General features: G+C 39.8%; 1 protein-coding gene across 7 annotated transcripts in view; it reads left to right on the top strand.

Moving 5' to 3' along the window:
* The window catches only part of dip2ca (disco-interacting protein 2 homolog Ca), a 210,705-nt gene that overhangs the window by 184,347 nt on the left and 10,666 nt on the right, over positions 1–15,692 (top strand). For all 7 annotated transcript variants that reach the window (XM_060899648.1, XM_060899645.1, XM_060899646.1 and 4 more), the window contains 5 exons: positions 11,844–11,905; positions 12,140–12,197; positions 12,284–12,358; positions 12,448–12,622; positions 13,617–13,740. In XM_060899648.1, the coding sequence (XP_060755631.1) occupies positions 11,844–11,905; positions 12,140–12,197; positions 12,284–12,358; positions 12,448–12,622; positions 13,617–13,740 (494 nt within the window). The remainder of the gene's footprint in view (positions 1–11,843; positions 11,906–12,139; positions 12,198–12,283; positions 12,359–12,447; positions 12,623–13,616; positions 13,741–15,692) is intronic.

Raw genomic sequence — 15,692 nt, 5'->3', positions numbered from 1 at the left:
CATTGGCTTCCAGTAAGCTACAGAATTTACTTTAAAGCATTGCTGCTGGTGTACAAATCTTTAAATGGTACAGGGCCCAATTACCTCTCTGATATGTTACAGCGGCCTAACCCAATCAGATCTGCCAGATCGCAGCAGAAAAATTTACTGGTAAAACCTGTTGTTAAAACAAAGTGTGGTGAAGCAGCTTTTAGCTACTATGCAGTACAGCTATGGAACCAACTGCCAGAGGATATCAAAAATGCTCCTGCTGTTGGCAGCTTCAGATCTAGAAACCAAGCTGTTTTCAGATGCTTTCTGCTAAATTATTAATATTGTCATCTCTACATGTTTTAAACTCTTAACTTTTACAGTCTCTGCATGTTTTAAATTTTACTTAACTTTTATTCTGTTTTATTCTGCTGTTTTTTTTCTTTTACTGAACTTTTACTTCATTTTATTATTTTATTTCTACTATTGTTTAATTCTTATTATTTTTCTTCCCCATTTATTTTATGTAATTTTATTTTCTATTGTTTACTGTTTTGCTTTTACTTCTGTAAAGCACATTGAACTGCCACTGTGTATGAAATGTGCTATATAAATAAACTTGCCTTGCCTTGCCTTGCCTATAAAAAAACCCCACTAAATTGGTCCAGGATATGCCCTTTAATATTAAAGGATATTGTAGCATACACAAAATGGGGTCAGTGGAAATGGTAGAGGATGTGCAACATTTATCAGACAAGGTATGAACTACAGACAGCTAATGACATTACAAGAATTAGAAATAGTAGTGATTTTGAAGTATGGACTAGAGAAGGAAGTATGAAAATTTATAAACTTTTATATAACCCATGTAAACAGAGAGGAAAATTAGAATCAATTTTGGAGCATTGGAGAGGGAAAGTAGTCTGGTGTGGAGATGTCAATGCACACAGCACAATATGGGGGAACCAATAAGTCCCAAATGGAGAAATAATAGAAGAAATAATGGATGAAAAGGAATTGGTGTGTTTAAATGATGGTTCAGGCACAAGGGTGAATGTGGTGAGAGGCACAGAATCAGCAATTGATATCACACTGATTTCACAATCACTGGCTGGAAAAAGTAGCTAGAAGGTACTGAAAGGAAGTACTCTAGGAAGTGATCACTACCCAATATTAGTTAGTATAGGAATAGGATATGATATAAAAAGGGATGAAAGAGAAGGAAGATGGAAATTTGAGGAAGCTGATTGGAGAAAGTTCAAAGGATTATGTGAGGAGAAATTGAATGTTGTAAATATAAATCAACCAGTTAATGCCTTGAATTCTGAAATAAGTGGAATTATAATAGGAGCAGCAAAAGAGTCTATCCCAAAAAGAAGTGGCAATAGAAAGGAAAAGTTAGTTTCGTGGTGGACACAAGAATGCACTAAGGCAATACAAAGTAGAAATAAGGCTTTCAAAGTTTTGAAAGAGTCTTCAAAATTTGATTGATTACAAGAGAAAGCAAGCAGACGTGAGGAGTATAATAAAGCAGACTAAAAGAGTATTGCAGGAAATATTGTGAATCTCTAGGTAGAAATACACCATTAGATAGAGTATGGAGTATGATTAAAAGAATGCCAGGGAATAGGAAAGAGTATGGGTATCCGATAATGAAAGATGGTAGAGATATAATGATGGACAATAAGAACAAAGCAGAATTATTAGCAAGGACCTTTTGTTAAAGTACATAATACAGGTAATTTGAGGGATGCGGAAAAAAGAGAGAGGGAAGGGACAATAGCTAAAAACATAGAAGCACTTCAGGATGAAAAGGAATATGGAAATACAATTAATATGATGTTTTCAATGACCGAATTGAATAAAGCACTGAAGATATCCGGAAAGACAACTCCACGGAAAGACCAAATAAGTTACATAATGTTAAAAAAATCTTAGTGACAGAAATGATGGATGAAAAGGAAATACTAAAAATGTATAATAAGCTATGGGAAGAAGGAACATTGCCCAATCAATGGAAGGAATCTATAATTGTTCCTATTTGTAAACCAGGTAAAGATCCAAGCTTGGCATTGAGTTATAGCCTGATTGCCCTAACATCGCATGTAGGAAATTATGGAAAGGATGATTAAAGAGAGGTTAGTTTATTATTTAGAAGTCAAAGGTGTAATAAAATGTTATCAAAGTGGATTTAGGAAAGGAAGAAGCATTATAAGCCGTGCTGTATCTAGAACATGAAATTAGGAAAGCTCAGGTTAATAGAGTGAGTGTAGTGGCTGTGGGTTTTTTTTTTAATTATTTTATTATTTTATTTTTTGTGTGTATGTGTTTTTTTTGGGGGGGATGTTGAAAAAGCATATGATGTGGAATGAGGGGTAATACTCATAGATGGGTTAAAAGTTTTTTAACTGATAGGATGATCTCAATAAGAATAGGAAAAGAGTATAGTGGGAATTATTTAGTAGAAAATGGAACCCCACAAGGTAGTATAGCAAGTCCAATATTGTTTTCAATTATGATAAATTAAATATTTAGTAACGTAGATGGGTCTATTGGGGTTTCACCGTTTGCTGATGATGGGGTAATGTGGAAAAGGGGATGAAATATAGAGTTTATAGTGAAGAAACTGCAACAAGCAACAGAGAAAGTAGAGACATGGGCACAAGAATGGGGGGGTTAGATTTGCAGTTGTAAAGACAGGTTTTTTTGTTTTTTATTACTAAAAAGAAAGTAGATAATCAAATTAGTCTTTAAATTATATGGAGAAAAACTAGAAAGAGTAGATTGTTTTGTTTTAAATATTTAGGGATTTGGTTTGACAAGAAGCTCACGTGGAAAATACATAGAAAGAATAGTAGGAAAATGTAAAAAGACAGTGAATATTAGACGTTTGAGGGGTAGAGAGTGGGGAGCAAATAGGCTATCTATAGAGGTCTAATCAGATCAGTTCTTGATTATGGATGTACAATATATGAATCGGCATCAAAGACATTACTTAAAAAATTGGACACAATCCAGAGTCAAGTTTTGAGACTGCTGTGGGGCCATAAAGACTACTCCGATACCAGCTCTTCAGGTAGAAGTAGGTGAAATGCCTTTGGAAAAGTGAAGAACTCAGATAGCACTAACATATTGGACAAATTTAAGGGGTCATAACGAAAGTCATCTGGTTCAGAATGTATTAAAACTATGCCAGGAGAAGGAAAAAGAACATACAAAGAGTTTTGGTTGGACAACAGAGAATAAGATCAATGAGTTTGGAATAGCTGACAAAATGGTAAATCCCACTGTGTCACTCTGTGTTGTCCCACCATGGATTCTAGAAGAAACAAGTCTTGATTTAAATCTGCTAAAGAAGGAGAAAAGGGAAAATATAAGCAAAAATGAAGTTGGTAAATACATCAAAAGTTATGCAGAACATGTTAAAATATTTAGATGCATCTAAAACATTGGGCAATAGAGTAGGAATAGCGTTTATCATTCCAGAAGTTAATGTCATTTTCAACAAAAAGGTTGGTGATAATTTAGCAGTATATACAGGGGATTCTTCTTGCTTTAAGCTGGGTAGAGGAAGTAAAACCAGTCAGTTTTGATGGGTTCTGATTCCAGTAGTACACTAAAAAGTAGTAAATACATGCAGTCAAATACTAGACATAACTCTAACAATATTCAGAATTAAAAGAGCAGGGGTGGAAGTAAAATTCATGTGGATTCCTGCACATATTGGTGTGGAGGGAAATGAGCTGGCAGACAGATATGCTAAAGGAGCAACAAGAAAGAAACATAAGTATGGATGTAAAATATAGTAAGGCGGAGGTTAAAAGTATAATCAAGAAAGAAATGGCAGGAAGAGTGGGATAGAGGAAATAAGGGTTGATATTACTACAGCATTCAAAAAGTAGGAGAAATGAGAGGAAGCAATAGAAATAGAAAGGAGGAAGACATTATATCAAGGATGAGGTTTGGTCACACTGGTCTGAACAGTACATTAAACATAATGGATAAGCATGTTAATGTGAACATTGTGGACTACAGGAACAGAGCATGTGATGTTGGATTGTCCTAGGTATCAACAAGAGACAGACACTTAAAGAGACGCTTCAAAGGAATCATATGATACTAGGTACCAGAGAGATGTTGCAGTTGAGGTCTGATAATGTTCAAGTTCAAAGTGCTTGTCATATGCACAGTAAGGACATGTCCACTTGCACAATGAAATTCTTAATTTGCTGTTCAGTCATTCTGTCAGGGTTCTTTGCCTCTGCATTGTGTCCTGTGCTAACCTCTGTGTGAGCAGGTCTTATGGTTTGGGTGTTTAACTGCTTCCTCCTGTATGACTGCCAGCTTCATGGACTAATGACTAAGGACCATCAAAATTAACTGCACACACTTATTGACCTCTGAAACCTCTATAACACAACTCTGTTAAGACAATTATTAGTACCCTTCAAGGAGAAAAGATATACATACAGTCTGATTGCTATTTATCACAAATTCTGTTGGTATGACTTGTCTTTGACAAAAGAATCAGTGACAATTACATTTGTCATTCATTAATAAAATTCTTGGGCTCAAACTCTGAGATTAGATGCCCTGTCCATAACAAACTGTTTAGAAGAGTTGCAGTAAAGAAGCTGAGAGAAACAAAATGCAGCTCCTAAACTTCACCAGGCCTCAATGCACACTCTCAGAAAATGAAGCATATTATTGTATGTTTAAGGGTATAATGGCTTGTCACTGGGGAGTACCATACAAGGTATTTATTTGTACCCTTTATATAATGCTTGGGAACATGTATGCACCTTTTTGGCCCTAAAACAGTGTGTGTATATATAGTTCCCTTGAGGTCCAGTAATGAGTCCCAAGTGGTACATGAGTGTAGATTGTACCTTGGGGGACAGAAATGAACTTTTACTGTACCCCTGTTTCTAACAGTGCAGTTACAGTTGTGTGTGTGTGTGTGTGTATGTGTGTTTATTTTACTTATTTTTTTTGTCTAATCTCATCACAAACGTCTTAATGATGGAAGAATGCATCCAATTACGAGGCTATAGAGATGTTGTGCATGGGGGAGCATTCAAAATTCTCTACTAGTGTCTTATTAAGTGGTTCAGAATAAAATGATGCCTAAATGCCAAAACGTCTTTTCTCTCAAAAGTGTGTGTGTGTGCAGAAAAAGTGGCACTAAAAATAACTTCTTATTCTACTAAAACAAAGCTCTACTGTTCCCAAGCTCATCATAGCATGTTCCTGAATTTTGTATGTTTTCATGGAGTGCCAATACTTTTGGAGTTGATGTAGCTTTATGGTTGAGGAGCATGAACTCTGACAGTTTAACAGTATGCTGTTCATGTACAAGAGAGTGGTGTGAAAGCAGACCAGATGGATCTACTGTGTAGTGTGTTGGGGAAGGGGGAGATGTTATCAGATTTGTCTGGATTAAGTTTGTTGGGGTCAGATGATGTTCCTAACAGATCTGGATGCTGTTTGGAATTTTCACTTGTCATTCCTGTCGAATTTGATCCAGGTTCTTTAAGTTTGTTGTTTGTTGACTGCAATTTTCAAACAAGTTCTCAATGGGATTCAGATCTTTGACTTGGCTGCTGTAGAACGTTCACTTTTTTGTTATTAAATTCAGCGTTGTTTTGGGATCATTGTCCTGCTTAAAGGTGAAGTTTCTCCCAAGCTTTAGGTTTTTGTTTAGCAGACTGAAGTAGCTTTTCTTGTAATAATCCCCCTGTGCTTTGCTCCATCCATTCTCCCTTGAAATTTGACAAAGAGTTCAGGTTCTGAGGATGAAAAGTGGTTGGGGGCATGATGTTGCCACCACTGTGTTTCACTGTCGAGGTGATGTTAATTGAGGTGAAGCGTTTGGCTGATGTGATGCAGTTCCAACAGCCTCTTAGATATAATTGTACACATCTCTCCTAAATTATGAAATTATATGACTGAATCTTTATCTTCCTTAGAATGCTCCTCAATCTTCATGTTCTCACTTTTCCTTCAGACTGACAGACTTCAATGACCAGTTTAACTGAGGTGGTTTTGTTCAGAAAATGGGAGCCGTTTTAATATTTCACAGTTGAAGACCAATTATAAGTCAGTTATGTCCTCATTAAGACAAGATATTTCTTTTGGAGTTTCTAGAATCTGGGGGTTGAATACTTTATGTAGCATTTTTCAGTTTTTGATTTTTTTTGAGTTACTTGTGATGAGTTTGTAATAAACATATTCTTCCGGTCAGTATTTTTATCATTTTGTTAAGACAAATTTGATCAATTCCAAGTGAGTTGATCACTTCTGCAAACTGTGTTTCAAGCATTCGTTTGTGGAAAGAAGCAACATGATCTGCCAGTAGAACAGTTTCAGTCTTGAAATTCGAAAAATTTAGAATCTCATCTCATTATCTCTAGCCGCTTTATCCTGTTCTACAGGGTCGCAGGCAAGCTGGAGCCTAACCCAGCTGACTACGGGCAAAAGGCGGGGTACACCCTGGACAAGTCGCCAGGTCATCACAGGGCCGACACATAGACACAGACAACCATTCACACTCACACCTACGGTCAATTTAGAGTCACCAGTTAACCTAACCTGCATGTCTTTGGACTGGGGGGGAAACCGGAGCACCCGGAGGAAACCCACGCGGACACGGGGAGAACATGCAAACTCCGCACAGAAAGGCCCTCGCCGGCCACGGGGCTCGAACCCGGACCTTCTTGCTGTGAGGCGACAGCGCTAACCACTACACCACCGTGCCACCCAAATCTAGAAACTGGTTTCATAATTTCACAAGTTCATAATCTTATATTTGATTTATCATAAAATTATAGAAATATGAGAACTGAAACTATTCAAGTTAATTTCACTTTCTCTTAATATCTACTCCAGGCTTAAAAGCACTTTGTTTGTTTGTAAATTTCAGCCTTGATTAAATTGTGAGAAAGAGAGTTGATGGTATTGTTCAAACACTAACTCCCTGTACTTGCAATAGCATCACAACCAGTACATCTGTACTTTCATCATGAAACATACACATGCCTTGGGGCGGCACAGTGGTGTAGTGGTTAGCACAGTCACCTCACAGCAAGAAGGTTCCGGGTTCGAGCCCAGTGGCCGGCGAGAGCCTTTCTGTTTGGAGTTTGCATGTTCTCCCCGTGTCTGTGTGGGTTTCTGCTGGGTGCTCCGGTTTCCCCCACAATCCAAAGACATGCAGTTAGGTTGACATGGGGTGGCCTTGGGCTGAAGTGCCCTTGAGCAAGGTACCTGACCCCTGACTGCTCCCTGGGTCCTCTGGTGTGGCTGCCCACTGCTCTGAGTGTGTGTGCGTGTGGCCAGTGCTTCATATGGGTTACAGTACCTTGCAAAAGTATTCATACCCCTTGAACTTTTTCACATTTTTCCACCTTAGAACCACGAACTTAAACGTTTTTATTGAGATTTTATGTGATAGACCAACATAGAGTAGCACATAATTGTGAAGTGAAACGAAAATGATAAATGGTCTTCAAAATTTTAAACAAATAAAAATCTGAAAAATGTGATGTGCATTAGTATTCAGCCCCCCTGCTTTGTGCTTTGTATACTTTGTGGTATACTTTGTCGAGCCACCTTTTGCTGCAATTACAGCTGCAAGTCTTTTGTGGTATGTCTCTGCCAGCTTTGCACATCTAGACACTGAAATTTTTGCCCATTCTTCTTTGTAAAATAGCTCAAGCTCAGCCAGATTGGATGGAGAGCGTCTGTGAACAGCAATTTTCAAGTCTTGCCACAGATGCTCAATGGGATTTAGGTCTGGACTTTGACTGGGCCATTCTAAACACATGAATATTCGTTGATCTAAACCATTCCATTGTAGCTCTGGCTGTATGTTTAGGGTCATTGTCTTGCTGGAAGGTGAATCTCCTTCCCAGTCTCAAGTCTTTTGCAGCCTCCAACAGGTTTTCTTCCAGGATTGCCCTGTATTTAGCTCCATCCATCTTCCCATCAATTCTGACCAGCTTCCCTGTCCCTGCTGAAGAAAAGCATCCCCATAGCATGATGCTGCCACCACCATGTTTCACAGTGGGGATGGTGTGTGCAGGGTGATGAGCAGTGTTAGTTTTCTGCCACACATAGCGCTTTGCATTTAGGCCAAAAAGTTCAACTTTGGTCTCATCTGACCAAAGCACCTTCTTTCACATGTTTGCTGTGTCCCCTTCATTTCTTATGCCTGTCTTTCAACAATGGCTTTCTTCTTGCCACTCTTCCAAAAAGGCCAGATTTGTGGAGTGTACAACTTATAGTTGTCCTGTGCACAGATTCTCCCACCTGAGCTGTGGATTTCTGCAGCTCCTCCAGAGTGATCATGGGCCTCTTGGCTGCTTCTCTGACCAGTGCTGTCTTTGCTCGCTCTGTCAGTTTAGGTGGACGGCCATGTCTTGGTAGGTTTGCAGTTGTGCCACACTTTTTCCATTTTTGAATGATGGATTGAACAGTGCTTCTTGAGATGTTCAGAGCTTGGGATATTTTTTATAACCTAACCCTGCTTTAAACTTCTCCAGAACTTTATCCCTGACCTGTCTGATGAGTTCTTTGGTCTTCATAATGCTGTTTGTTCTTCAGTGTTCTCTAACAAACCACTGAGGCCTTCACAGAACAAGTGTATTTATGCTGAGAGTAAATTACACACAGTAGGACTCTATTAACGAATTAGATGACTTCTGAAGGCAGTTGATTGCACTGGATTGTATTTAGAGGTATCAGAGTACAGGGGGCTGAATACTAATGCACACCACATTTTTCAGATTTTTATTTGTTTAAAATTTTAAAGACCATTTATCATTTTCATTTCACTTCACAATTATGTGCTGTGTTGGTCTATCACATAAAATCTCAATAAAAAACTTTTAAGTTCGTGGTTGTAAGGTGGAAAAATGTGAAAAAGTTCAAGGGGTATGAATACTTTTGCAAGGCACTGTAAATGCAGAGGATGAATTTCACTGTGCTTGAAGTGTGCATGTGACGACTAAAGGTTTCTTCTTCTTAAAATCAACATTCCTGGTGAAGGGAAGAAACAAACGAACATCTTCAGAGTTTTCCCAAAGACATGCAGTTAGGTTAACATACTGTAGGACGGCCTTGGGCTGAAGTGCCCAAAAGTGGCGGTGGGCACGTACACAGCAGCTTTGCTCCCCTATGATGAACTAAATTTTGTTGTACATTTATGCAGTGACAATAAAGGTATTCTATTCTATTCTATTACATCCAGACTGGTTCTGATTGCCAGCTGCCCTTATCATGAAGCTGGAGGGTATTTAGACAAATTTCACTGTCTAAAGTACAACATCTATTTTCATATTTCATCTATGTTCATATTCAACAGAATTCACTAAAATAAAGAAATAAGAAATCAGTGAGTTTAATCTGAAAATGGTTTGGATTGAACACACATGGGGGACTGACTATAATATGGATCTACACTGGCACACAGATATCCCACCTTCTGAATATGTTGAACAATGATGAGAGAAATGTTAAAGGACCGTCTCACTCCTCTCTGTTTCTGGATATAAAGAGACACAAGATGCCATTTGCAGGGGATTTAGAGCCTCACTTCCTTGGCTTCAACAGGAAGCTCAGCAGGAAACTCGACACACTTTCTGCTGGTTTTGGGTTCTGGTCAGACTGGCTGGATCTGAATGATCTCTTTGTCCAAACCTCTTTGTTCCTAGAGTGGGCACGGGATAGCTCCGGGACACTGAGAGTCTCAGAAAGCCTTATAACTGACCCACTCACCAATGTTAGAGAAACCATAACGTAGTGGACATTCAATGACAACCATTGGTGGACTTTACCAGATTTAAAACCACCACCAACACTGCTGCCTCATGTCTCATTCTGCACTCAAATGAGGACATTCTAAAGTTTGTAGTACAATCTAGATTGCAGTTTCTTCTCACCAGACTGAATCTCTCTCTTTCAGTCTGGACTTCTACTACTCAGCCTTCTCAGAACAGGTTATTGAACCTCTACCCCACATTCTCAATGGCTCAGTGACAGAATAGAACCTCTTATAACAAAAATATCAATCCATTTACCACCTTCTGTGAAATGTACAGGAAACATGCTATGTACAGCAAACATGCTATGCTTAACTTCTGTAACAATCATTCAATATTTTTGCAAATCTCTCTGCTAATACACTAGGTGTTGTTGAAAATGAAGACAGGTGTTTGTCCTGGAGGTAAACTACATATTTAACTATAGCCTCAAGGGAGATTTCATGACTATTATCCTGAATAACATCTCAGAGCTAAAGTGTAGACTTCAGGCCTTCATATACGGCAGCCTAGGACATGTCCACAGACTGCTCATCAGGGGATTGGTAGTGGTGCCTAAAAGGAGAGTGAAACAACGAGAAAAATACTGTTCCATGTCTGCTATCATTAGTAGCGGCACATATGGAGACAATGCTGGTGTTTTATATCCCTGATAATCTTGATACAATCCACATTTTAACTGTAAGAAGATGTGAGTTTCTGAATCTCTATTATTTATGTCCTGTATTACTGCTCTGCTGAGTGGACAGAAATACATTGTGTGTGTGTGTTTTCAGAGCACTGTATCTATCAATTTCATCTGTGTGATCAACAGCTGTAAAATCTCTCTCTCACACTCACTCACACACACGCACACACAGACTTCTCATCTCATCTCATTATCTCTAGCTGTTTTATCCTGTTCTACAGGGTCGCAGGCAAGCTGGAGCCTATCCCAGCTGACTACGGGCAAAAGGCGGGGTACACCCTGGACAAGTTGCCAGGTCATCACAGGGCTGACACATAGACACAGACAACCATTCACAATCACATTCACACCTACGGTCAATTTAGAGTCACCAGTTAACCTAACCTGCATGTTTTTGGACTGTGGGGAAAACCAGAGCACCCGGAGGAAACCCACGCTGACATGGGGAGAACATGCAAACTCCGCACAGAAAGGCCCTCGTCGGCCACGGGGCTCGAACCCGGACCTTCTTGCTGTGAGGCGACAGCGCTAAACACTACACCACCGTGCCACCCTTGTATGTTTACATACACACTAATATTCCATTTGGATGTTCCTAATTTGTCCTTATTCTGAATTTAGTGTTTTCTGTTTAAGACATGTGGGATATCCCAATATTATTAGTGTTTTAGGAGCGTTCTTTGGACATGTATACAGTGCATTCGGAATCTGCATCTCCACTGGGCTTTTTAATGGCAGTTTGTGACACACGGCCTCTTACCTGTTTACACTCAGCTCTGTGTTTCACACAAACCAACCAGATGACAGGTTGCATGTAAACATAATGAATGTTCCAGCTTCTAGAGCGGCGGCACGGTGGTGTAGTGGTTAGCGCTGTCGCCTCACAGCAAGAAGGTCCAGGTTTGAGCCCCGCCGCCGGCGAGGGCCTTTCTGTACGGAGTTTGCATGTTCTCCCCGTGTCCGCGTGGGTTTCCTCCGGGTGCTCCGGTTTCCCCCCCAGTCCAAAGACATGCAGGTTAGGTTAACTGGTGACTCTAAATTGACCATAGGTGTGAGTGTGAATGGTTGTCTGTGTCTATGTGTCAGCCCTGTGATGACCTGGCGACTTGTCCAGGGTGTACCCTGCCTTTCGCCCGTAGTCAGCTGGGATAGGCTCCAGCTTGCCTGCGACCCTGTAGAACAGGATAATGAGATGAGCTTCTAGAGCTGTTTGTTGTTGATGGCAATTCTGCTTGAAGTTGTGTTTTGTTTTATTTCCATATTTTTTATTGAAAAATCTGCTTTTTACTAATTTACTGCAGTCACTCTTAAAACTCAGTAAAGATGTGTGACTCTCTCTCTGTTTATTTTTTATTTTTATTTTTTAGGGCACTTCTGGACCAGACCCAACAACTGTGTATGTGGACATGAGAGCGCTCAGACATGACAGGTGTGTGTGTGTGTGTGTGTGTGTGTGAAAGAGAGATAGAGAGGGAGAAAGAGAATGACATGCTTTCTGTAACTGTGATCACAGACCATAATTATAGTTGAAGTTTGTGTGGACTCGACCAGCTGTGAACTCATACAGAAATGTTTGTAGAAAGCTGCCGAGGTTTTTCCCTTTCTGTCGATGCAGTGTGTGTGTGTGTGTGTGAACAGTAACAATGGAATGTTTTTATCTCAGAGTGCGTCTGGTTGAGCGAGGTTCTCCACACAGTCTGCCACTCATGGAGTCTGGAAAGGTAAAACACTTTACACACTAGTGTGGTGTTTAATCTTACAGGAGACACAACACCACTGAAATACACACTACACTTTAAATCTGCAGATTTTACCTGGAGTACGCATCATCATTGCTAATCCTGAAACCAAGGGTCCTTTAGGAGATTCTCATCTTGGAGAGGTGTGTTTTTACTTTAATCCACATTTCTCATCACGTCTATAATGTTAACATGGTTCTTCATGGTTCCTCATGGTTCTTCTCCATTGTAGATTTGGGTGCACAGCAGTCACAATGGGAGCGGTTACTTTACGGTGTACGGAGACGAGACGCTGCAGTCTGACCACTTCAATTCACGCCTGAGCTTTGGAGACACACAGACTGTGTGGGCAAGAACCGGATACCTGGGATTCCTGAGACGCACTGAGCTCACTGACGCCAGTGGAGGTCATCTATCTATCTATCTATCTATCTATCTATCTATCTATCTATCTATCTATCTATCTATCTATTAGTGCTGTCAAGCGATTAAAATATTTAATCGCGATTAATGTCGCAACTGTCATAGTTAACTCGCGATTAATCGCAATTTAATCGCACATTTTTGTCACATGAAAAAGCATTGTAATTCTCTTATCAGCATAAAAAAGTGAATGGGCTTGCTTTGTACCAATGTTTTTTTTTTTTTATTGCAGAGCATAACACGTCTTGTCACAGCCACTGACATCCATAACTTCCATATTAGATGAGAAAACCAAGGGATGAAAAATAAAGTGCATATCACTGTGAAAATAAAAAAAAAATTTATTTTACTCTTCATTAGTTTCTTTTGAAGAGAAGTATTTGCCATAAAAGAAGAAAAAAAACAGATAACAAAAATAAAAACATTCATCATACGTTCAAAAACGTTCATCATAGTGTGGCACTGTATTATCTAATTCTCACTGCTTATAACTCTACACCTACCCAGTGGAGATGAGCTGGGAAACTGAAGACTGAAGGAACAGTATTGAAAAGTATTTTTCCAGTCTCACCTGTGAAAGGTAATCCCATGTGATCTCGTTTGGACGGTAAACCTGTTGGTACAGTTAAACGCAGCACATGAATGAGGCATTTTTATTCTCGGCTACTGTCTATACCAGAGACGGCTGAAGAATCTCCACTTTGCCCCATCCAATATGGCAGCGAAGATGTTTATATGTCTATGCCTTTCTCCATCACTCATATGTACTCTTATTGAAGCAGCGCGCGACAAGCCTCAACAGGAACTACGGGTGACTCGCAGGGCCAAATTAGAATTTGCGTTAACGGCACTATTTTTTTTAATCGCATTAAATTGAGATCGCGTTAACGCGTTATTATCGCGTTAACTTTGACAGCACTAATATATATATACACACAGAGTGTAGTGATATAGACATGTTGTGTGGTGTGTTTACAGAGAGACATGATGCCCTGTATGTGGTTGGAGCTCTGGATGAGGCGATGGAGCTCAGAGGAATGAGATATCACCCCATTGACATCGAGACCTCAGTCATCCGCGCACACAAAAGCATCATGGAGTGGTACGTTCTGGAATTAACCAAACACAACCTCTGAGTACAATCGCACAAACACACTTTAAATCACAGTTTTTACACTGAACCAAACCACCCCCCCCCCCCCCCCCACACACACACACACACATGCACGCACATTTAATTCAAATATTCAATACATTTAATTAAAAAAGCGTATTTAATTCCCATCTGCTTAATGGTAAAGTTCCTAGCTCATGGAAAGATACACTCATTCACAGAATCCCATAAAAAGACAATATACCAGAAGATCCCTCAACATGGAAAGACATCATTCTTTCAAGCTGCTTTCTGTTTAAAAAGTCTTTATGAAGCTTCTGCACTCAAGAATACTACCATGGCTGGTTAATACTGGAATTTTGTCTAATAAACAAAAGGCCTTTACTGCGTGGCAAGGTATGAATAAACATGTTTTCGTTTAAAGACTGCCATTGATGACTTCAAACATGAGTCTGCTCAACTTCTCATTGTCTTTTTGGACTTCAGGGGTGCCTTTGGCATATTACCTCACAGTGTCATGATTAATGCATTGGAGGAAATACAGCTTTCTAAGATCTATGTGGACATATTAAAAGATCTATACAGTCAAGTCAGTTTATTTGTATCGCACTTTTAATAATAGATGTCGCAAAGCAGCTTTACAGAAAAATAAAGACTTTAAGCATATGAACTAATTTTATCCCTAATAAATTTATTTATGGGGTGGCACGGTGGTGTAGTGGTTAGCACTGTCGCCTCACACAGCAAGAAGGTCTGGGTTCGAGCCCTGTGGCCGGCGAGGGCCTTTCTGTGCGGAGTTTGGATGTTCTCCCCGTGTCCGCATGGGTTTCCTCCGGGTGCTCCGGTTTCCCCCACAGCCCAAAGACATGCAGGTTAGGTTAACCGGTGACTCTAAATTGACCGTAGGTGTGAATGTGAGTGTGAATGGTTGTCTGTGTCTATGTGTCAGCCCTGTGATGACCTGGCGACTTGTCCAGGGTGTACCCCGCCTTTCGCCCATAGTCAGCTGGGATAGGCTCCAGCTTGCCTGCGACCCTGTAGAACAGGATAAAGCGGCTAGAGATAATGAGATGAGAAATTTATTTATCCCTGATGATTAAGCCTGAGGTGACGGTGGTGAGGAAGAAACCTTGAGAGGAACCAGACTCAAAAGGGAACCCATCCTCATCTGGATGATAACAGATAGTATGATTTATAAATAACTCACTTCTATAACTGTGTCCTATAGAACCACAAAGTACAACTGTGTAACCACAGTTGTACTTTGTTCATTATAGTTTTAACATGGAGTCTATTTTGTTGACAGCTGCAATTCTAAACAGTATACAGTGATTCTTACCTACAAATAATCTGTGGAAAAGACCTCACCAGTCCAAAATAGGTTGTCCATGGAATGCTGTGAATTATATTCTCGCCGTCGACCATTGGCTGAAATGACTCTGTGTGTATGCTCTACCTCTAGTCATGTCACCAAATCTAGTTCAGGGCTATAATGGTATGATGATTGCATGAAGGTGTGATTAAGGTGTCCTGGATTAAAAGATTCCTGAAATCGTCTGGTCTACAAATGAAGCACAATAAATGTGTAGTGTTGAAGAAGAGTGGAGGTAACTGCTAGTATATATTAAAGACTGATCAGCTCCCTTCTTATACCATTTTCAGCCAGCCAATCAGAGTGTGCTTCAGACATGAAACTTACAGCAATCACAAATTTATATTGTGGCAGAATGGAGTCAGCAGGTGACAGACATAGCACATGAAATTATGAAAAGACTAGAACACATTGAAGCACCACCTCTCCCGGTTGTCATGAAGCTGCAAGTGGTAAGAGAGACACAATACCTATCAAAAGTTTGTACATCCCTACTCATTCTTAGGGTTTTCTGTATTTTTACTATTTTTATCAAAACTATGAAATAACATTTGGAACATGTATGGAA

This window comes from Neoarius graeffei, chromosome 19 (genome assembly GCF_027579695.1).
Source record: "Neoarius graeffei isolate fNeoGra1 chromosome 19, fNeoGra1.pri, whole genome shotgun sequence".
Taxonomy (NCBI): Eukaryota; Metazoa; Chordata; class Actinopteri; order Siluriformes; family Ariidae; genus Neoarius; species Neoarius graeffei.
Note: the sequence above shows the minus strand (reverse complement) of the source record. Positions and strands in the feature narration are given on the sequence as shown.